Genomic DNA, 23,601 nt, shown 5'->3' with positions numbered 1-23,601 from the left:
TATACAATGGAAACTTGGCCACAAGAAAGAATGGAATCTTGCCATTTGCAACAACATGGATGGACCCGGAGAACAATATGTTAAGTGAGATAAGTCAGAGAAAGACACACACTTATATGTAGATCCCCCCCCCAAATCCCCCCAAACTCCAAACCAAACCAACCCAACAATAAACAGAGAAATAGACTCCTAAGTACAGAGAACAAACTATGGCTTTCGGAGGGAGGGGAGTGGAGGAAAAGCAAGACAGGGGAAAGGGAAAATGTGAAATTCCTGGTGAGTCCATGCCGTGAGCCCTCACTCATGCCCACCGGTGGGTCTGCGGAATCACGGCAAAGCGTGCCCTGTGTTCCTGGATCAGCACCTCCCTCCTCTCACACATTAAACCCAGTGACTCTTCTCTCCGATGGAAAAGGAAACAAGATTTCTATCACCCTGTTAGATTTCTCATCTAAAGGAAGGGTCTGAGAGTCTGTCCTATTTAAGATAATAATACAGAACTCCTGTTTCCAAGCCCTGGGGGGTGGGGCTGGGGTAGTGCTGTCCTCAGTGTTTGCTCTGAACCCAGCCCCAATCTCCTGGCCCCGAGCCTTCCCGGAGTCCAGGGCCCCCCCCCGCCCCCCTCGCTCCTTGGTTGTTTGTCCCTGTTTCCTGGCTGGGCCCTGGAGGGCCGGGGAACCCTCCTGGGGCTCCCGGAGGCCTCACAGCTCTTACAGCGGCCCCCTTGGTCCTCCCTCTGGGACTTCGAGAAGCCCATCGCCCTGGGCAACCGTGAGTTCCTTCCCCTCCATCTCCTGCCACGTCACTGCCTGGCAGCTTCTCCGCCTCAAGGGGGGGTCCCTGGTTTTCCCAGCAGGCCCCCAGATCTCCTGCACACCCTCCCCAGAGGCCTACTCCCAGCCCTGCCCCTGAGAATCGGGCTCCTTCTCATCCTAGCTCGGCCCCGCCACCCCCGTTTGTAAGAACAGCTGGTCCTTCCGTAACAGGTGCTGGGAACCAGGAACCACTGTAGGTGCTTTATAGACTTTAACCAGGAGGCAGGTGCCACCAGCCGCGCATTTCACGGAGGGAGAGGCTCGGACGCGGGGCCACCTAGGAAGTGAGAGGAAGAGCCAGGTCTCACCCGCTAACCATCCGGCTCCGGGGGTCGCTGATTCTGACCAGAAAACAATACCACTGAAGACCAGCCCCTCAGCAGCCCGTGCGGGGAAGGATCAGAATGTGCATAAATAATAAAATGAGTAAATGCGAGAACAGAATCGCAGCCGCGTGAGACCGGTCAGGCGCTCTCAAGCTTGAGCTGGCATCAGAATCCCAGGGAGGGTGTGTTCAGACACGGATTGCTTGGCCCAGCCTCCGAGTTGCTGACTCAGCAGGTCTGGGGTGGGCCTGGGAACGGGCATTTCTAGCGAGGTCCCCAGGGATGCTGGTCTGGGGCACCTGCTTTGGGACCTGCTGCTGTAATGAACCTGCCCACCTTGGAAGAACGGGACTGGGCTGAAACTGTCTGCTTCCTCCCTGGTTACACAGAGGGGTAGTTCCAACGCGAACTTTCCCGACCAGTGGTCTTATGACAATGAGCATATGGTTAGGTTAAAAAAAAAAAAAAAAAGTCTTCATCTGTTAGGGATACATTCTGGAGCCTTCAGAGGGGATGTATAGCATGTCTAGGATTTGCTTTAAAGTCCTCCAGCCTTGGAGTGGCTCAGTTGAACGGCTGACCTCAGCTCAGGGGGTCATCCCGTGGTTCGTGAGTTCAAGCCCTGCCTCGGGCTCCCTGCTGTCAGCACAGAGCCCGCTTCGGACCCTCTGTCCCCCCCTCTTTCTGCCCCTCCCCCGCTCACGCTGTCTCTCAAAAATAAACTTTTTAAAATGATAATAAAACACAAAGTACGCCAGCCTCTGTCCTCGCAAAAAAGTTGAGGGTATAGATGAACAATGGTAGCTGGCTGGCAAGTCCAAAGAGGTTCCTTATACCACTTTCTGCCCCCTGTTTATATTCGAAGGTGGTCATGATCAGCCTTGCCGATCTCATGCAAAAGAACGTCTGGCTCCCACACGTAGAAACTGGATACCCTTGAGCAAGAAGCTAGCAGTAACCGAGCCTCAACTCTCTCTGCCATCAATGCGGACGATGGCATCCTTCCAACGGGGTGGTGGCGGAAGGGGCGAATGTTAGCCTCTCGCCTTGGCACGTGACTCGGGAAATCACAACGGCCCCAAGCGACGCGCCCACAACACACGCTCCAGCCTGGGCCCGGCGGGGTAGGGCCTCGCGGGCAGGGGACTCGCCCACCTCAAGGCACCTGTTCAACAAGTTCCGGGGTTGAAGATGGAACTTGCCAGACATCTGCCGATCTCAGAGCCGGAGGTGTGGGTGTGGAATGCGGGGCGGCAGATCACGTGGGAGTGCTTCGGGAGGTGAGGCCTCCGGGCGGTCACAGGCAGGATGTGGCCTCTCAGGAGCCTTGGCGGTGGCCCCACACTGTGACTTGGGCCTGTTTCGTTATGTGGCAACCGAGCGTGGGGCAGGAATCCAAACGCTGTCCCAGCGGATCCCAGGGGGCCCCCGGCTTGCTCAGATGTCCCAGTCAAGGTGTCTGATGTTTTAGTTGGTGTTTTATATTGTTTCCTTCGGGTTCGGTTTTGATGGCCCATCACAGAAACCCATTTATGCCAACCTGAGTCGGGACGACTGGGGGCCACCGAGTCTTTCCTGGAACGTCAGCAGAGGGAGGGCCTCCAAGCCTCACGTCAATCGGATTCAAGTCCTGGGACACTGTCAAGAGCTATCTACGGTCTCTGTCTCTGTCTCTCTCTCCGCCTTCCTCTTCCTCCTCATACGCAAGGCGGGAGGTGGCCTTTGCACAGCTAAGAGCCCCTCTCTCTGTTCACACGACCCGCAGAGCTGGCTGATGTTTGCCCAGGACTTCCCTTCGTGCCAGGCCTTGGGCAGGAAGCTTCACCACCAGGATTTCTCATTATCCCAATAGGAGCCATGGAGGAAAGCACCTGCAGAGGCGGGATGTACAGGTCTCCTCCCCCTGAGCCGGGAGCCTGGTCACCTTCCAGCGTCAAAAAGACCGGGCAGCAGAGTGGGATAGGGGAGTCTGATTGGCCTACCTTTAGTCAGGTGACCCACGCCTGGACCAATCCGCTGTGGCCAGGGAGGGATCCCAGCCTACCAACATGGCGTCCCCCAGGCGCAGCGGCGGAAAGCCGTTCTCAGGGCGGTGGCCCTGATGCCTGGTCCCTGCAAGATCCTCCCTCTGTGCCCTTCCTTCTTCCTGAATAGCCTTACGTGAACGCACAGAGCCCTGCTGCATTCGTCTTCCCACCTAAGGGGTTAGACGAGGCCTGATTTCCAATCGTACTTCTGTCGGGTTCCTAACGGTCTGTCCTTGGGCAAACGACTTCACCTCTTTGAGCCTCAGTGTTTTCAGCTGTACATGAGGATCAGAATCCTAGCTTCTGAGAGAGGTGGGGAGAATCAAATGAGGTAATAATCCAGGCAAACCCTTCAGTGGCTCGCCATTGCTTTCGTGGTCAAGTTCGAGCCAGCCGTGAACCTGCGGGCACCTGGTTGGCGATCTACCTACCCCCTGCCCTGTCCCAGAGGGCCCCCTTTTACCAACCACGCCCAACTGCTTGCAGTTCCTTGAGCTTCCCTGGGCCGTGCTTTGCACCTACTGTTCCCTCTGCCTGAGATGCCTTTCCTCTACTTCCCCGAGCTAAGTTGATGAGGGAGCTTGGACCAAGTTGAGGGCAAAGCACAGGCTAACAGTACCACCACCCCTTTTTGATAAAATCACCTTTTTGCACCGAAGACGTCCGAGAATTCTTTCTTGGCCATCGGCTCCGGACCACCCCACCATCACCCCAAGACTTCTCCAAAGTTACTTCCTTGCTCCCTACAGTTGGTTAAATTGTGCCCCTCCTTCAGTCAAAAAGAGGGCCCACCTCCTAACCCCCAGAACCAGAACCCTGGAACCTGTGTATGTGGCCTTATTTTGGAAATAGGGTCTTTCCAGATAAATTAAGGCTCTTGAGACGAGATCATCCTGGATTTAGAGTGGCCCCCAAGGGATTATAAAGTAGGCTTTGTCCCACCTGCACTGTCTTTGCCCGAAGGGCCCCGCTTGCCTCCTTTTCTAGACCACCTTGCTGATCTCTATGTGAATGTTCTTCTAGAAAAATACTTGGGGTGGGAGAATCGGTTAATCTTAGCAGCCCAGCTGGAAAATGGTGCCGGGAAAGACTGGAGCTAACTTGGTCAACCTAAAGGAACAAGTGGATGGTTTGATGAAGTTTGCACTTAGGGAACAGCCTTCTTAAGGGGGCGAGGTCCCTCGCCAGCCCTGCCCTCGGCCAAGTGCCCCCAGGGTCCAGCTACTTTTCCGGGGTCTTGCATGAAGCCCTTTGTATCCAGCAGGCAGGGCTGGAGCAGCCCATGGGCCGGCCTACCTCTCCCAGCTTTCCGGTGCCCCTCCTGGAGGCCCCCGTTTGCCGTCAGGAGGGACTCAGCCCTCAGAGGCTGGGCCACCTCTGCCCCCCGTGGCTGTGGACCTGTCCCCAGGCAGCCACAGAGATGGCCGTGCCCTCTACTGCCTCTTGAGTATGGCAAGACAGAAAACTCCAGACTGTGGATTCCGAGAAGCGGAGCCAGCCTCCGGCAGTTCTGGAAGAAGGAGATGGGGGGTGGGGCTCCCAACTGGCCAGTTCCAAGCAGCGAGGCCTTGGGGGCGTGGCTTCACCCCGTGGAAGGAGAGAAAACCTCACGAGCTCTGCTGATGTCCCGACGCCAGCTTCCTGGTTGCACTGTTGGGCTAAGTTACGCAAGACGTTACTGCGGGTAAGGTGGGCGCCCCTGTCCATTTCTCTGCACGTCCTGTAAAGGCACCATTCTTTCAGATAAGAAGGGTTTAAAAATTATTTTTTAAAAAGACAAACGGGGGTAGACGACCTTGGTAGAAGGTCTAATCTGACTGTGACACTTAGCGGCGGGGGAGAACAAATGTGTTCTTCCCCTTCTACAATCTTTTCCGGAAAACCTTCCTAGAATCCGTGGTTCCCAGGAGCACAACAATAAGTATGTAATATCTCTTTGCTCTGAATGACCGTAGGTAGGAGAATGCCATAATCGAGTCCAATATTTTACTCAAAACTTATTCGGTACCTACACGCGTTCATATAGCTACACAAATTAAAGGCTTCTTCTCGTCGATAAAGAAAAAGAAAAAAATCCCTCCCCACCCCCACCCCCCATCGGATTATTATTTAGGTCTGCAACCTCACTCTGCCGTTGACTAGCTGTGTGACACTTGCTAAGTGACTTTATTTCTCTGTGTCTCTGTTTCCCTGATCTGTAAAATGGGTATTCATAGTGTCTTCCTCGCGGCTTGGGATGGCCCAGATGACCTGTTGGTTTTCTTTAAAGGGCTCACAGAGGCGCCTGGAACGCGGTACGTGGTCCGAAGGAGCTGGCTTCCGTGTTACGGTTGCCATGAGGCGTGATGTAACAACATAGGGCACCGGCCAGGAACAGAGGGACCTCCTCGGAAGGATTAACTGCCCACCTGTCACTGCCGGGCGGCGAATGACCTTGGGCAGGTCACAAGACGTCCTGGGGTCCGCCGTCCTCCTTTGTAAAAGGAGGTCTCTGGTGTGGACATCTAGGAGACAGTCTGCCCACCCCTCGTGCGTGCGTTTTCCCGAGACCCCCTCCTGGTGCCCACCCCTACCCTCTTTGGGAGAGCTTCTGGCTCTTTCTTTCGCCTTCCCTAAAAAAAGAAAAGAAAAGAAGTGAAATAGAATAAAGTATTTCCTAGGAGGTCAGCACGGACAGATCCAATTCTTCCAAATCACTTTTCCACTCCGGGCTGCCAGCCTCCGAGTGTTCCTGCCAATACGGTCCTCTGCCTCCGCAAGAGCGCTGGCGATGCGGGATTTCCCAGAAGGCCGTTCCTCCGTTTCCCTGGAAGTTTCCGCCAGGCCTGCTTACGCCCAGTCTGCACGTTCTGATAGAGTCGTGTGGACCTCGTGGGAGAAGGTGTGAATGCGCGGTCGTGGAGGCGGGGAGAGGAGGGCTGCTTGTTTTTAAAATATGGGGACTCGGGGTCAACCCCACGCAAGCCCAGTTTGGAATTCGAAAGGCCAGGCCCTCCCGACGACGGACCCGCACCGGTCACCGTGGGGCTGTTCCGAAAGGGATGAGTTGTTGGTGCACAGGAGCATTTCTCTCCACAAGCCTACGCGTGTGGGCGCCCATGTTGCACAGCCACCGTTGAGATGTGTGTGACAGAGGCCCCCGGGGTCCCCACCCTGGCAGGGCAGCCCTTCCCTCGTCAGCCTTCCGGACTCCACGCGCCCCAGTGGGGCCGCGTCCACGGTGTGACCCAGGGCCACCGGCACCATTTGCAAAATGAACACGCGGGCCCCTTGGTCAACCACCGCTAAGAATTTCATTAAGCCAAGTGGGGGCCCCTCTGAGCATCTACCCCTTGTTCCTCATCTTGCCTGACTTCCTCCTCCCGCCCAACTTCCCTACCCTCCGGCCAGTGTCCCCCGGGAACTTTCCTAACAAAGCGCTTTCAACAAGCCCTCCTCCCCGGGTCTGTCTCAGAGGCATCCAACCCAGACCCAGAGCAGTGCGCGCGAGGCTGGATATTCCAGAAGCCGAGCTGAGCTGACGCCTCACCCCAGAATCCCCCGCCCCCACCCGTCTCCAGGGTTCAAGGGCTTGAGCGCATGTGATTTAAGATCACGGGGCTACGGATCCTACCGGAGCAGGTAAGTTCGTTTCTGTTTTGTAAGGGGCGATTTATTTTGAGAACATTTGGCATAGGGACATGCCTCCCAGAGACGAATCTGGAAGAAATGCGTAACAACACAGACACGGAAGGGGGCTTGACACAGCTCACAAAGGCAGTGACCTCTTCCAGGGGCTCCGTGGGGTCTCCGGGTCTAGCGGGGCTGCTAGGTGTGCTGTGTTCCCCGGATGGTCACACGGGGACCCAGTGCTCCCGCGAAGTCACCCAGCCAGGCGGGTCATGCTGGCATCGAGAGCCGGGTGTCCTGTGTCTGAGTATCTCTGTTGAGCTGGGCATGGCCTCTGGGGGTCAAATCGTGTTTGGTCCAACTGTTTCCAAGGCTTAGCAGAAAGTGGAAGAATGTTCTTGCGCGCTGGCTGGAAGAGAAGCAGAGAAGGAATGAGAGCTGCTGCTGGGGGCAGGACAGAGGTCACGGTCTGTGCCACCCCCCCGACCCAATACCAGGAAGATACCGTTTCCCTAGGACTGAATTCTTTTTTTTTTTAATTTTTTTTAATGTTTTATTTATTTTTGAGACAGAGAGAGACAGAGCATGAACAGGGGAGAGGCAGAGAGAGAGGGAGACACAGAATCAGAAACAGGCTCCAGGCTCTGAGCGGTCAGCCCAGAGCCTGACGCGGGGCTCGAACTCACGGACCGCGAGATCGTGACCTGGCTGAAGTCGGACGCTTAACCGACTGAGCCACCCAGGCGCCCCAATCCCTAGCACTGAATTCTTAACTTACCATCAGTCTCTTTGGGCATCATCTTGTTTAGTTCAACGCATCCCTCTCCATCACGCAAACTGCCTCTCACGCCCCGTGCTACCCCATCACCCTCCCCGCACCCCCGCACATCCTCATGGGAGGCCACTGCCCGAGGTGGGTCAGACCCACCCCAAGGACTGTTCCTGGCATCAGCAGGTGAGAGACACGCTGGCACCAATCCTCGAGGGCTCGAGATCTTGCCGGAGGACTCACGCCAGAATGTTCTGGAATCTGAAGCCTGATGTTTGCCTTTCAAGGACATTCTGGGGGGCGTTGGCTGCTTTCAAGGGCTTCTGTTTACCGTGGGCACACGTGTGGGGTCTTCACGGGGTGGGGCGGGCATTCAGGCTTTCTTAGCAGATGCTCCCGGTCACAGGCACACATCTCGCCTTGGAGCATCTCATCTGAGAGCAGGGCCTTCCCTGGGGACCCCTCTGGTGCCAGCCTCGCCGCCGTCATTCCGTGGTGGCCTCCCCGTGGCTCCTCGAAGCCACGGTCTCTCCTGCCCTGGGGACTCCTACTCTTCCAGCTACCCTGACCAGGCCCCGTTCCCCAGGCCGCCCCAAGGCAGCTCTTCTGTCCTGTCTCAGATCTTGGCTCAGACGTGAGCTCCACGCACGGCCCCTCCCCGACCTGGCTACTCTCCCTCACGCTCCCGTCCGTTCCCTTCACAACACGCATCGCAGGCCGATTTCCTTGCTGACTTGTGTGGTCTCCTGCCGGGGGGAGGCCCCTAGGAGCAGGAACCCCGGCCGTCCCGAAGGGCTGCTGAGGAACCGAGTGCCCGGCACGCGCCTGTCTCAGAGCTGGCACTTGACCGTATCGTGTGACCGAGGGAGGGACAGAGGGACAGACTCCGGGGGGCAGCGGGGGACTCGTCGGCCGTTCACGGAGGCCCTAAAACCAGGCATGGAAAGGAAGGCTGCAGCCTAGTCTTTGGATTTAGGTCCGGGTGGTCTGGAAACTTCTGGTGACACAGCCACTTCTCGTATACGCCTACTTGGGACACCGCAAGGGAATTATGAAATTCTAGCCCCGGGTAAAGCCCCACTCTCCCCCTCCCGCCGGTCACCTTGGTGAGTAAAGCTACCGAGGACACCTGCGCCCGAACCCTCCCCTGCCACCGGCCACCACTCCCCGGACTGACCTGCCCCATTGCCTCACTGAAAGTGCCTCAAGGGTCCTTTTCCGGGCTCGGCCACATTCTTGGAGTCGCCCTCTGCAAAGAGAGCAGAGCTCTGTCAGGGCGGGGGAGTCTTCTGCGGCTCACCAGCCACTGCCACGTGGAGTCCCGACACCTGGCTCCCTGTCCCTGTGCCTTCTTCCCCCCCAGATGAGGTCACCCAAGGCCGACCTGCAGCCTCTCGCCTCTCCTCACCGTGGCCACAGCCCCCGTGTGGTCTGGCTCTGCCTCCCTTTCTGGCCCCGTCTCCCGCCACTGTCCCCCTTGTTCACTACACACTCCAGCTGCCGCGATGGCCAAGGTGCTTCCAACCTCAGAATTCTCACACTGGCTGTTCCTCTGCCCACTAATTCTTATTCTCTAGGCTGAGCTCAAATGGCCCCTCCTCAAGAAGCTTTCCTTGGTATCCTAGTCTAAGGTATCCTTTTCCCTAGTGTCCTCAGTGTGACTTCAGTCACCCTGATCACTGTTTTTACTAAGTAACTACTTGGGTTTGTATTTATTTCCTGCTTGACGTTAGCTGCCTGATGGGAAGGACTGGGTCTGTCATGTCCACAAATGTAGCCCCAACCTCTAGCACAGGATGAAGACCAATGCTTGATAAATATGTGCTGTAAATTCTTAATAAAGAAATGATGGATGGAAGAATAGATCGATGGATGAATGGATGGATGGAAGGATAGATAGATGAATGGATAGGTGGATGGATGGATTGATGGATGGATGGATGGATGGATGGATGGATGGATGGATGGATAGAAGGAAGGAAGGAAGGATGGATGGATGGATGGATGGATGGATGGATGGATGGATAGATGGATGGATGGGTGGAAGGAAGGATGGAAGGAAGGATGGAAAGATGGATAGAAGAATACAGTATTGGATAGATGGATAGATGGAAGGAAGGAAGGAAGGAAGGAAGGACAGATAGAAGGATGGATAGAAGGAAGGATAGAAAGATGGATAAAAGAACAGAGTATTGGATAGATCGATGCATGGATAGATGGATGGATGGATGGAAGGAAGGAAAGAAGGAAGGAAGGACAGATAGAAGGAAGGATAGAAAGATGGATAGAAGAACAGTATTGGATAGATTGATGCATGGATACATCATGGCTAGATCAATGAAGGATTAGATAGAAGAAGAGTGTCAGCCATATTTCCAACCCCCTGAAAGTAGGAAGGACTTAAACACACCCAGTACCAAGTTGTAACATTTAACACAAAGCCATTTGTCTTCTATGAGCCCCTCGTTGGCTCCCACCTCCTCTCACCACCAGGCAACAGGGCTTCTACGTTCTTTTCTAATCCTAGTTCTCAATTTGTCCCGGGGGAGACATCCCTGAACTGCTGCCTCAGTCCCAGGCTGTAGCCTAGAACGGCCCCTGCCGTTTCAGGTGCCCCTGGAGGGCTGCTCGGGGTGGAGGAGAGATTTTCACACCGGAAGTGGCTTGGCATCCCACCACCTCACCCCCAAGGGCCACCTGATGGCACACGAGCGACTGGGCAGAAATGGGGATTTTCCTTCACAGCAGCTTCAGACTGTAGCCCTCAAAAGAGTCAATGGGGTTCTAGATTTCTTTTTTCACCCAAGAAACTCTCAGTGCCCCCGTTTAGTGCCCTCTGCAAAGGAAGAGTGGTTTCTTCTCCTACCTGGGTATTCCTTGTAAAACTTGTGTCGTAGGAATCGCCCATCTGGAAAACAAGCGAGAGGGTGAAACTCCTTCCAGTGAGCTCAAGAGGCCACAACTATCTTCCTAAGAATACAAAGGCATTATTTGTGCGTCCGCTCTCGTTCCCTGCCAGGTGTGCATGGAGTTTCCAGACGCTGCGTGACGGGCAATATCGCAGCGGATCGAGTGCAGGGGCCGACGTGAGCGTCTCTCTGCTCCCCAGGCACAAATGAGAGAGAACTGCAGAGATGTGAACCAATGCCCAGCTTCAATTTGTACGTGTGTTGGAAAGTACAGTGACCTTTAAAGGAAACGCTATTTCTCTTGAATGCACGTCGCGTTTATCGTCGTCGTTTTTAAATGAATGAACACACAAATCTTTCTCACGCCTGGGCTTTAGTTTCTAACGTGGTCATCATCCGTGGCCACACAAGGGGGAGCTCTGTGGGGTCCTCAATGGTTTTTGAGTGTAAGGGGGGTCCCGAGACCAAAACGTTTGGGAACCACTGTGTTAACAGAGGAACCAGGAGCAGAAGTCCAACATATCGTTCAGCAAGGGTCATGACGAGGTGTGCAATTCGCATGGGGAGTACACGGTGCTTTTGTGAGTCTGTTCCAAGGAGACCTGAATGTCTGCAGTGCACGTGACAAAGTAACTTGAGTGGCTAATCTTCATTGCCCTGCTTCGCTAATCCTCTCTGAGCCTCAGTTTCCTCACCTGGAAATGGGCAGAGAATTGGCACCTCTTAAAATTATTGTGAGGGTTAAAACAAATAATTTCCCGGGGCGCCTGGGTGGCGCAGTCGGTTAAGCGTCCGACTTCAGCCAGGTCACGATCTCACGGTCCCTGAGTTCGAGCCCCACGTCAGGCTCTGGGCTGATGGCTCGGAGCCTGGAGCCTGTTTCTGATTCTGTGTCTCCCTCTCTCTCTGCCCCTCCCCCGTTCATCCTCTGTCTCTCTCTGTCCCAAAAACAAATAAAAAACGTTGAAAAAAAAAATTTGAAAAAAAAAAAAAACAAATAATTTCCCTTAAACCCATAGATATGCAAATGATAGGAGGAACCACACGAAACTGACATTTTTGTATGTAAAAAAAGTGTTGGGGGGGGGCTCCTGGGGGGGAGCTCAGTTGAGCCTCAGATTCCTGATTTCAGCTCAGGTCATGATCCCAGGGTTGTGGGATCGATCCCTGCCTTGGGCTCCGCACTGAGCATGGATCCTGTTTGGGATTCTGTCTCTCCCTCTCTCTCTGCCCTTCCCCCCTCATCTGAAATAAAATAATTTTTTAAATTATTTTTTAATGTTTTTTTACTTTTATTTTTATTTTATTTAGTTTTGAGAGAGAGAGAACGTAAACGAGGAAGGGGCACAGGGAGAGGGAGACACAGAATCTGAAACAGGCCCCAGGCTCTGAGCTGTCAGCACAGAGCCGGACGCGGGGCTCCAACTCACGGACTGTGAGATCATGACCTGAGGCGAAGTCGGATGCTTAATCGACTGGGCCACCTAGGTGCCCCTTTAGTGTTTATTTTTGAGAGACACAGAGAGATAGAGCGTGAGCAGGAGAGGGGCAGAGAGAGAGGGAGACACAGAACCCGAAGCAGGCGCCAGGCCCTGAGCTGTCAGCACAGAGCCCGACGCGGGGCTCGAACTCACAAACCGCGAGATCATGACCCGAGCTGAATTCAGACGCTCAACTGACCGAACCACCCAGGCGCCCCTACAATAAAATAAAAGAATTTTAAAATAAAAGAACTATAAAAAGCGGTTGACTCGGGAACTTCAGACGTCTCGAATTACTGAGGATTCCCACCGTTGATGGTCATCGACCCCACCGCCCCCTCCATTGTCACCAGCCTATCACTGTGGGGAAACATCTGTGCCAAGGACGTCTGGCCAGGTCCCGCAGAAGTTTCTCTGGGCAACGCCGCCATGGGTGAGCCCCGCCCCCCGCCCCCACGCCCCAGGGCATCAGCACTGTCAACAAAGCACATTCACACACTGGAAACTAACATACTGTTTCGCTAATTTCGTCTCCATTTTAAAGATCTCACTTGGGCAACAGTGAGACATTTGGTTTCCTTGTTTTGCGGCTGTCCTAAAAAGCGTCAGGGTGTTCAGGGCCAGCACTGACATTTATCACACAGGACGCCAGAACCCCGAGGAGCCGATCCACACCCTCGCGCTGAGAGCTTATCAGCAACCAGGGCAAAAACTATTTTCTGAAGCAAATGGCAGGGTTTTTCCAGGCTGGCGGCGATGAAGCGTTTTCGGGCCTTCCTTCTCCTTGGGGACAAGTGTTGGCCCGCCACACCACAGGGAGGAGAGAGAGGCATGTTTGGAGCTGGACACCCTCCACGCACCGTCATGTCATTTTTACAAACCAGATCTCCCCTGCTCGCGGCTGCACGACGATCCCCTGTCCTCACGCAGCACCTGCACGGTCGCCTTGCCAGAGGCAAGCCTGGGGGACACGGGATGCTCAGCCTCGGAGTGACCTCACACCCATCCCAGAGAAATGCACTGACTCCCCAGACCCTGCTCTCCGAAGAGTCAGCTTTCCTGCCTGTGTCGAAGTTCACGTTCCTCTTAAGACATGAACCCCTCAGATGTCGGGCTCCAGGCGGATGGACCGTAAAACCCAAATGGTCACCGGCACGCCCGAGAAGCTGGCTCTCAGAGGAGCCTTGCATCTTGGGTGTAGGCATGAGATCTGCAACCTACTCTCAGAGAGTCCCCCAGGAGAGACAGCAGGGGCTGGAGAGGGAAGAGAGAGACCATAGTGGGTCACCGGGATGGAGGGGCCAAGGCACTACTGCCTTGAAGTCTCAAATCATTTCAAATATGTAGCTTAAAAAGATAAATCTTAAATAAGCGGCTTTTTGCTGGTTATCCTGGGACACAGTGCCCCCACTCCTCCCCGAGGCTCCTGCTCCAAAGGTCACCGTTGGAGATCGAGACATTTCCAAACTCCCACGTAATCACCAACAATTACTGCTAACCGACAGCCCCCTCGGAACGAGGCTAAGAGGAATTTCACTAACATTTCTATCCGGAAGGCTCTGACCATCCCTGGGGGCGGGGAGAACACACGCACGTGCACACGCACCCCACACGGGCTCTGCAGCCCGAGGACAGGCTCAGAATTGCCCCTCTACGGTGCAGACGGTGTAGAGAAGCTTCCGACCTCGAGTTCTCCCTCTTCTATGACACAGATGACAGAGCCTGGGGTAGCATATTATCAGCCCATTTTACAGATGAGGAAACTGAGGCTCAGAGATTTGAAGCACCCGTTCCCAGCTAGGAGGTGGCAGGGCTCCAAGGCCTGTGTCCCCTGCAGGGTGAGACGACTCAGAAGAGGGGAGGCAGGACAGGAGGAGCTCTCGGCCAGGCTTGGGGGGCGCTGGTGATTTTCTCTGGGACAGTCCTCCCCCCCTCCCCCCGGGGCGTTACAGGGAGGGTGGGGCAGGCTCCAAGAGCACGGCTTGGGCGCCCACACTCACCTGCCTGCCGGCGCTGCTTGACACACTGCCCGCGGTTGGGGATGCCCTCGGCCACATCTCCGGGGCTCAGGATGTGGCAGTCGTAGCCCGAGGGGCAGAGGAGGGGCTCTGCCCCGTCCTCCGTGGTGCTGCAGGCCTCGGCTGTGGGAGGGACACAGGCCGCGTGCTGGGTGGATGCAGGGGACCATCTGCCCCCAGATCCCGGGCTGTGCCTTGCGTCTCGCTCACCGTGGCACCTTCGTGCACACGCGCACACACACCAACGCACAGTCCAAAGTCACGTGATCCCAAACACCCTAATGTGCATCGTGACACACATACACACACGTTCACCTACAGAGAGGCTCACACTTCACCCAAAAAGGCCTGACACACGCACGCACTCACACATGCACACATGCGCACACACACAAATCCTGACACACGCATACGTGCGCTCACATCTACAGCCACAGGCATACACACGTGTTCATACACAACTCCGGACACACACATATTTTCGCCACCCATGGCTCTTAACACACACACACAGACACTCACACCTACAGTCACACACATTTGCACGCACACAGACACGCAAACATCCAGACGCAGCGCAAGGACAGCCACACGGGTGCCGCGCCGCCTCACCGACGCAGCCGCGCACACGCATGCGTGCAGAGTCACAGGCACAGCCGCACCGACACACGTGCACACACTCCCACCCTCCAGTTTTGGGGACCCCGGGCCTGCCTGCCTGTTCCCCACCCACCCGGAGGAGTCGTCACCACGGAGCCGTGGACCCCTTATTATGATTTTGGGGATCTGAAAGCCACCCCAACCCCCTCCCTCTCAAGTCTCCACCCAGGGAGGAGGAGGCCCCCAGTCCTAGGGAAAGTCGAGCCCTATACGGTTCTGCGTTTTCTGAGAGTCTGGCCAAGCCCCCGTCACCACCGTTCTAGGTCGAGTATTTGAGGTACTGGAGGGCAGGCATACTGCCGCAGCAGAGACAGCCTGAGAAGGAGGGATCCTGACTCTGACGCTGGGGTGGGCTTCTCCCCGTAGGCACCTTGCAACACCTCCTCAGGGCCATCCAGGAGCCAGCCGTTGCCACCAAGCCATCGAGGTTTCGGCTGCACTAGCCAGTCTAAAACTAACAAAACGATACATGGTCACATTGAGCCCCGCCCCAGGCAGCTGAGAAACGCCCCAGCCTCTGGGAACGGGGCGAGGGGGGGGGGGGTGCCCTACATTTCACGACGAAACACAGAGGCTCCCTGCCGCACATTCCCCCAGTTCTTTCAGTAACAGAACTTTGAGTTTCGCCTAGGCACTGGGGCCGAGCTGGAGACTACATCTCCCAGCGTTCCTTGCAGCTAGGTGTGGCCACGTGACTGAGTTCTGGCCAATAGGATGTCAGCAGAGGCGATGACGCAAGTTTCTGTTCTCGCCCGGGGTTTGGTGCCTGTTTGCTCCGTGCTGTCCCTCTGCCTGCAGCCTGGGAGCCACTCTGACCTTGCAGAGCAACAAGTGGAAGGAACCTGGGTCCCTGGATGACTGAACTGGGGCCACCTACCTGCCATGGACCACCCATCTCCTCGGGCCTATTAACCAAAGGAGGAGTAAATAGGTTGAGCTCCTGGGCTTATGGGTCTTTCTGTCATAGCATCGTAGCCTGCTCTGTGACCAATACATCTTTAACAAGAGGACCAACCCACGCGTAGGGCTGCAAAGTGTTCAAAATCCCAAAGCAGGGGTGGAGCGCCCAAATGCCTCCAGGGTGCAGGCAGGTAACATAAGTAAGAAAAGCCGGCCAGGTAGGGCCATGGCAGACTGGAGACACTCCCTGCCTCAACGGGTCAGCTGCTGGTCGTTGCGACCAACGAACAATCGGACCGCTCTGCCTGGCCAGTGAAAGCCAGTCACTCGCTGATGCGTTGATTCTTTTCATTTCCACTGAGTACTTTTCAGATGCCTAGAGTCTAGTGTAGATGGGGGACGTCCAGCAGTGAAGGAAACAGACCGATCTCTGCCTTATGCGGCTGACCTTCAAGTGGGGAGAACAGTCAATGAGTGAATAAAACACGGTGTTCCAGACTGTGCTATAAAGAAAAATTAAGCAGGGAAAGGAGGGCGAGGAATGGCTGGAGGAGGGCTTGCCATTTCGAGAGAGAGATGTTCCCTGAAAAATGACCACCTCCGGACAAAGATCGGAAGGAGCTGTGTGGGTGTCCCGCGGAAGGATGTTCCAGGCAGTGAGAGATTCCCACATAGGGGCCCAGATGCTGGAGTAGGGGCCCCAGAGCCCTGCACTCAGGGCGTAAGGCAGTGGACACTCCCAGCGTTGCCTGCTGTGTGATCTTGGGCAAGCAACTCGGCGTCTCTGAGCTTCAGTGTCTTCAGCTGTAAAACAGGGCCGCGTGAGCATTAAACGAGATAATGTATGGAAAGGCCGTCAGGAGTGTCGTGAACAGTTGTATAGTTTGCACACTGCTCAAAAGCACCTGGTGTAGGTGGCAAGCGAGGCGAGAACACCTGCACGCTGTCACAGTCCAAAGCAAGCGGCATCTTCTTTGACTTACCCACCCAGAGGGAAGTACCTCCTTGTGCTTCCTTCCACTGGCGGGGGGAGGTGGGGGTGGGGTGGGGGGGGTGCCACATTGTCTTTTTTTTTTAATAAAGGGCCCTCTAGGAGCTCTCCTGGCCCTGAGTACCAGCCCAGTCCCCGGACAAGAGGCAGTGCTTAAACACAAGGTGGATTGTAATTATGAGCATAATTAAGGGTGCCGAGTCCCTTGTCATCGCCGTGACCTCACCCCAAAGAAAACAAAGTGTGGTCATTCTTGCTTTGGCCTTGGGAGGAAGGGCTGGGCTGCCTTCTCAGGCGGCCTTCAGCAGTCGAGGCCCATGGGACCCGGACGCCTCTTCCTGAGAGGGGCAGTCCACACAGGCAGGCTGTCATCGAAAGCCTCAGCCCCAAGGAGAACGGAGAGGGAAGGAGACTATACTGCGTCCCCATCCTACCCACTTAGGGACACCTTTTCTCCGCGCTGGGGGGACGCAGCTGCCTACCCACTCCTCAGTATCCCCGCAGGCTCCCTCCCCTCCCACCCCCCCCCCCCCACCCCCAACCTGTCCAGAAGGGATCTAAAACTCCTTCCCTTCAAAGACGAACGAGCTCCCGAGGGCTCTTTCTGCCAAAGAAGTCGTTAAGGTTTAACAAACCCCTTGTGAAAGATCTGCTCCCTGCCACCGCAGCCACCCCGTTCAGAGCCCTCCAGGAGTTGCGTTTCAGTCCCGTTTTACAGCTGGGGGGGTTTCAGGGGCTGCCCCGCCAGCCGATGGACTCGGACCCAGGAGTCTGCATCCCCCCTGCCTCTCTGGGGGCACACCCCATCCGGACTGCTGAGGTCAGTCTCCACATCCAATACCCCCAGGGCGGGGATCAGGAGGTGAAGGTGAGTGCGTCTGGTGGGGGTTCCGGGGAAAACCGGAGGGCCCCGCTGCCTTCTAGGGGCACCTGGGGCCCCAGCAGGTGGTGGCCCAGGGGCTGCGGTCCCGTGTTTGTAAGAAGAGCCGGACGTGTGTATTTTTTGTTTTAGTGAGAAACCTCCGCATCTCCTTAGGAAGGGGCGTCGTCCCCGGAACCGGCCTCTCCAAGGCCGTGCGCGCCGAGGGCAGTGGCGTGTCCGCACGAGCCGCCGGGGTGCCTGCTCCGCGGGCCCCTCTCGCACGCAGGCGACGCCCCTCCCCGAGGCGCCCCCCGTCCCCGCCCGACTCCCGGGCCCCGGCGCCTACCTGGCGGGGGCGGCACGGCCTCCAGGCAGGCGTAGGCGCAGCCGTTGTAGCAGCAGCGCCGGTGCCGCGGGCACTCGGAGTCGGCCTGGCAGCGCGCGGCCTGGCAGGCGCCCGGGGGCAGCGAGCGCGGCGGCGGCGGGCAGCGGTCTGCGCGGGGCTGCCGGGGGCCCCCCGCCTCCTCGGCCTGCGGGGAGAGCGCGCGTCAGCGGCGCGGACCCGGCCCCCGGGTCCCCGTCGCCGCCCAGCGGAGGTGGGCGCGTGCCGGCAGCCGGCCCGGAGAGGCGACCCCGTCCTGCGCCCGCTCGGGATACGGATCTGCGTGCGCGTGTGTGCGTGCGTGTGCGTGCATGCGTGTCGCGTGTGCGTGTGTATGTGCGCGCGTGTATGCGTATGCGCGCGCGCGTGTGCATGCGTGTCCGCGTGTGCGTGTGTATGCGCGCGCGCGTATGAGTGTGCGTGTGTGCACGTGTCTGCGTATACACACATGGATATATACACCCATAGATTTCTACATATATCTCTCTTACAACCCATATGTTTACGCAGAGCTCTGAGGATTTACAACCCACACCGAAGGCGGATAAACCCACACAACTTGGAGAAATCTCACAAACAGAATACTGAACCGGAGGGGGAAAAAAGCCAGCTCCAAAGAGAACACACAGTGTGGTTCCTTTGATACTTTTAGTTCAAACACAGACAATGGTGATGTCTGGTGTGAGAAGTCAGCAGAGTGGCCGCCCGGTGGGTGGGGACCAGGAGGGGCCCCGGGGCCCGCCCTGTTCTGCTTCCTGATCTGGGTGCTGGTTACACGGTGTGTTCACGTTGTGAAGCTGGACACGTGATTTTCCTCCTTTTCAGTATTATGTTTCAATAGAAAGTTAAAAATAATGGGGCGCCTGGGTGGCGCAGTCGGTTAAGCGTCCGACTTCAGCCAGGTCACGATCTCGCGGTCCGTGAGTTCGAGCCCCGCGTCAGGCTCTGGGCTGATGGCTCGGAGCCTGGAGCCTGTTTCCGATTCTGCGTCTCCCTCTCTCTCTGCCCCTCCCCCGTTCATGCTCTGTCTCTCTCTGTCCCAAAAATAAATAAAAAACGTTGAAAAAAAAATTAAAAAAAAAAAAAAAAAAAAAAGATACAGTACTTACCATATAGGAAATGTGGGCACATGACGAATAAAATAAGCACTTTAGAGGTGAGGCTGGGAGGCTTTGTCACCCCAGGCAACCCACACTGGGTCCCTTCGACACCAGCCCCCATCCATGCTGGGAACACTGTTCTGCTTCTGGATTTGAAAGTGGGCTATGCGGACAGCATGCCTTACACCCCCCTACACACACACACACACACACACACACACACACGCAGAATAGATTCATTGGGAAAAACCACCCAGGCTTCCCCCACCTCTTGGCCCCTTCCTCAGCTGCTCCTGCCATCTAAATTCCTATTTGCCCCTGGCCTCCGCTCCCCTGCAAATGTATCCATACTTCAAAATCCTGCCCCCTTGTACAAGCAAATAATGCTTGTCTGCGGACTGGAGTAGTGTGTGGCCATTAAATCTGCCTTTAACCCACTGATGAAAGATCCAAGATACGGTGGTTGGTAAAGAATATGAAGGTGCAGGGGGCTCCTGGGTGGCGCAGTCGGTTGAGCTCAGGTCAGGATCTCATGGTTTGTGGGTTCGAGCCCCGCGCGTGGGGCAGCTCGGGGCCTGGCGCCTGCTTCGGAGTCTGTGTCTCCCTCTCTCTCTGCCCCTCCCCCCTTCAAAAATAAATAAACATTAACGAATTAAGGTGCAGGACAGTTTGTACGCTACACGCCTACGTTTTAAAATACACATATGCACACTCATGTAATATGTATATGCCTGCCCAGAACATTTTTGGAAGGATACGCAAGAAACTGTTATCAAAGATTGCCTTTGGAGAGAAGAATTCAGTTCTGAAGCAGCCAAGGGGGTGTCTCTTCACTGGGTATTCATTTGCCCTGCTTCAATATTATTTTTGCCATGCACACAGTATTTTTTCAGTTTTAAGAAGACGATCACACATTTGAAAAAGAAGTACGTATGAAAGCATTTTTAATTTTTTTAATACTTATTTTTGAGAGACAGAGAGAGAGTGAACAGGGGAGGAGCAGAGAGAGAGGGAGACACAGAATCCGAAGCAGGCGCCAGGCTCCGAGCTGTCAGCACAGAGCCCGACGTGGGGCTCGAACTCAGGAACCGCGAGATCATGACCCGAGCCGAAGTCGGACGCTCAACCGACGGCACTACCCAGGCGCCCCATGAAGGCATGTTTAACGACAGGAAAAACACTTAATGATATGTTAGGGAAAATAAAGAGCAAGGAGCAAAATGGCATATGCCCTCTGACCTCAACGGAGTTAAAAAAAAAAAAAAAAAAAAGGCGGGAAGGTCAAAAACGTGTCCACATCCTTGCCCCCCACCCACCCGCCCCAGCTATTGCGGAGGCTGCAAAGTCTATGCGCTGCTTCCAATGCCCTGTAGGGGGCGTCGGGTCACCGAGGATAGGTCCCGAGAGCAGGTGCATTTTGGAAGTGTCATCCCAAGGACCACCGGTTTTCAAACTACGTCCCAGGGCACCCGTGGGGCTTAGAGGGAGGGCAAGAGGGAGAAGAAAGCAGGGACCAAGTGAGGCAGGGGCAGCCTGGGGAGGACGGGGCTCCCGGCCCCTCCCCAGCTTCGCCCAGAGAAGTCCTCTTTTCTCCTATATATGTATGTCTGCCATTTAATTCATGAAATGTAAGAATGAAGCCAACATTTGGCGTATAAGGAAACAAAGGCTGCAGGAGACTGGTGGTTCGTTCTCCCCCCAAAACAAAGGGGAGACCGGAGCGCGGATTCGCAAACTGGTTCAGCCTTTTCACCACCCCCTGCTCAGGCCGGTCCCTGTAAGTCCTGTATCATCGTGAATAATTTTCAACCCCGCGCCGTTAGCTCTTACTTCGTTATCCTCAGAATGAACAAAATTGGACTCCCGTTGGGGCCTGACCACTGTGATCCTAATGCAAGGTGGCAGCCGCCCAGCCTCCTTGGGAGGGTGATGAGGAAAGGCCCGCGCGTGGTCGGGAGGCCGGGGTGGGGGGCGGGGGGCTTCCGCATGGCCTGTTCGGACTCAAGGCCTCATTTATGGGACTGACTGCAGCCTGCGGATCAGAAGTGAAACCCTGTGTCCCCACCCCCACCCCAGCCCCTGCCTCCCAGTCTGGTGACTTCCTAATGGCAGCCCAGCAGGGGTGTGCAGAGAGATCAATTTTAGATGTGCCCCTGCTTTCTGAGGGACCTTCAGACGTCGTCTCCCAGAATTTGGAAAGGACAAAAGAGATAAGCGCCTTAGAAGTCAAATCTCCCGAGTTATTTACGGTGCGGCCGAAACAACAGATGGTCGTGGGTGATACAGAACCGATGTCACCGAGGGGCCCAGATTAAAGGATTAAATGTTTTGGAAAATATTTCATATCATGCAAGGTGATGCCTGAAGAGGGTCCTGAAAAAGCGTGAATTTTAGGAGCTCTGGGAGAGAACTTTTATCAGAGAGAGAAATACATCACCCTCAGTGGGGCCCCCTCCCGTGGAGGACAAAGGGATAAAGGTCAGCCAAAGCTGGCTGGTGTCCGTCCCCAGCCCCTCTGCCTCCCAGACTCACCCCTCCCTTGTGCATCCTTGTTCAGCTGTCGTGGCTTCTCTGAGGTCCCTGGAGCGGTCCTACCTCCGGGCCTTTGCACGGGCTGTGTCTCCCACCTGAGATGCCAGCCTGGCCCCGCGCTCACTTCCCCCAGGTCTCCACGAACAGGGGCCCCTCTCCAACTCGGCACCTCTCAGCAAGCCTCAGCACCTGCTCTGGTCGCATGAGGCCAGCGGGGGGGGGTGGGGGGCGTCCTATTGTTATCCCCACTAAAGATGAGGCCCCTGAGGCCTGCAGAATGAGAGGTGTGCCCAAGGCCACAGGCCGAGAAGGGTCATGAGCCCAAGTCTACACGTCTCTCTCCAGAGGCCCCAGTAATGGATCCAAACTATACATCTAGAATCAGCAGCCTCAATTTCTGAAGGTTTGCTCAGACACCTTCCTCCTCCTTGCCTTGAAGCCTTCCACACACTGTTCCCTCCGCTCAGAACTTTCCCCAGATGACTGCTGCTCTTTCTTTGGGGCAAGAACTTAGGAGCTGAGTCTGGTTTTTGAGCGTAGCAAGGTGGATGGGGCTAAGGCCCGTGACCTCGTAAACTGTTCAGGCTGAGTTCGGCAGGGATCTAACGCACTAGGCAAGTCTGGGTTTGAATCCTGTAGCTCTGTGATCATGCAGGAAAGCCACGGACTTATTTCAGCCTCTGTTTTCCTCCTCCGCAAAATGGGCGCAGGAGGCGCGTGTGCTGCGGGCGTTTGTGGTGGGAGCCGATGAGGTCGCGCCTGTGCCGCAGGCACCTTCCAGCCTCTTGGAATTACGCTTACTGTTCTTGTTGTCGGGTCTGTCTGGATCTGGGGCTTCTCCGCCTCCCCCTCCCACGTCCCCACCCCTGCCCGCCGCCTCCGGTGCGCCAGCCCCAGCTCTGGACACAGAGAACCGCCTCCCCCGGGCACAGATTCTGGAGAGAACTCGTCCCAGGCTCCACCCTTCACAACCCCAGTCGGCCCGGTCCTCCAGCGCCCCTCGGCCAAAAAGAAAATAACGGCACGTCAAATCGCCCGGACAGATGAGGCGGCTCACCCCAGAACGACAACATCCTTCGCGAAAACCCCAGGGCAACCCGTGATTTCCAGCTTTTATTTCCATGCCTGCGAAGGGGCTTGTATTGCAAGTCTGTTTCCAAACAGCTGCTGCACGCACATTTACGGAACGGCCCAGACAAGAACTCTCCAGGGCGGTGTGCCCTACTCGGATACAAACGCCTCCCCCTTAAGATTTCCCACGAGGTGGTTATGGTTTTTTTCACTCCTCTGGGAGAGAGTTCTGGAGGCCCCTGGGGATCTGCGGGGCCATTCTACTGCCGGTGCCCCCAGGAAGCGGGTTAAGGAAATACCGATTCTGGCCCCTTTCGGTGGAAAGCGCCAATCCTTCAAGTTCAAGTGTGGATTCTCCTGAAGCCAGCAGCCTCGTGTGCAACCAAAGGAGGCCGGCTGAAGAAAGAATGGCACATGTGTACCGCGGAACACAACAGAGGCCTTTGAAAAGAGGACACGGGGGGCGCCCGGGTGGCTCAGCCGGTTCAGCGTCCGACCCTTGATCTCGGCTCAGGTCACGATCGCGCGGTCCGTGAGTTCGAGCCCCGCGTTGGGCTCTGGGCTGACGGCTCGGAGCCTGGAGCCTGCTTCCGATTCTGTGTCTCCCTCTCTCTCTGCCCCTCCCCCGTTCATGCTCTGTCTCTCTCTGTCTCAAAAAAAATAAACAAACGTTAAAACAAAACCAAAAAAATGGTTCGTTTCACGTGACGTGAATTTCATCTCCATAAGACATCTTTTACACACTGTGAATAAACGCCACGAAGAGAAAAAAAAATGTGAGTACACCTGTTTTCACGGGATTGCTGGGGCACACACACACCAAAATGCCAACGGGGCTTACGCCCTGGACGAAGAATTCGAGCTTTTTTACGCGGTTGTCACTTTCGGTATCGTCTGGATTTCTTCTGCAGTAAACATTACTTGTATAATCAGGAAACAATCTTGAACCGTTTCCATTTAAGGAGAAAGAATCCAATCTCCAAAGCTGCCCCAATTTACCCACATCCCTCCCTCTGTGCTCTCCACCCACTTCATTCCGCGTGCAAGAGCTTTACCCTTCTTTGGAATGTTCCAGCGACTTAACGGCCAGACCAATAAAAGTGCGCCCCAGGCCTGATTTGCTTGGTGCCGGAAGAAAGCCAATTTTCC

At 55.7% G+C, this 23,601-nt stretch overlaps 1 protein-coding gene across 3 annotated transcripts in view; it reads right to left on the bottom strand.

Annotated features, from left to right (window-relative positions):
* Window positions 1–6,794: 6,794 nt before the first annotated feature.
* WFDC1 (WAP four-disulfide core domain 1) overlaps window positions 6,795–23,601 on the bottom strand; it is a 47,987-nt gene continuing 31,180 nt past the window's right edge. For 2 of the 3 annotated variants that reach the window (XM_058706439.1, XM_058706440.1), the window contains exons 5-6: window positions 17,714–17,897; window positions 15,075–16,318 (exon numbers count right to left, since the gene is read on the bottom strand). In XM_058706439.1, the coding sequence (XP_058562422.1) occupies window positions 15,891–16,318; window positions 17,714–17,897 (612 nt within the window). In that variant the 3' untranslated portion in view covers window positions 15,075–15,890. The other variant, XM_058706438.1, reaches the window with a different exon arrangement.

Source organism: Neofelis nebulosa, chromosome 17 (genome assembly GCF_028018385.1).
Source record: "Neofelis nebulosa isolate mNeoNeb1 chromosome 17, mNeoNeb1.pri, whole genome shotgun sequence".
Lineage (NCBI taxonomy): Eukaryota > Metazoa > Chordata > Mammalia > Carnivora > Felidae > Neofelis > Neofelis nebulosa.
Note: the sequence above shows the minus strand (reverse complement) of the source record. Positions and strands in the feature narration are given on the sequence as shown.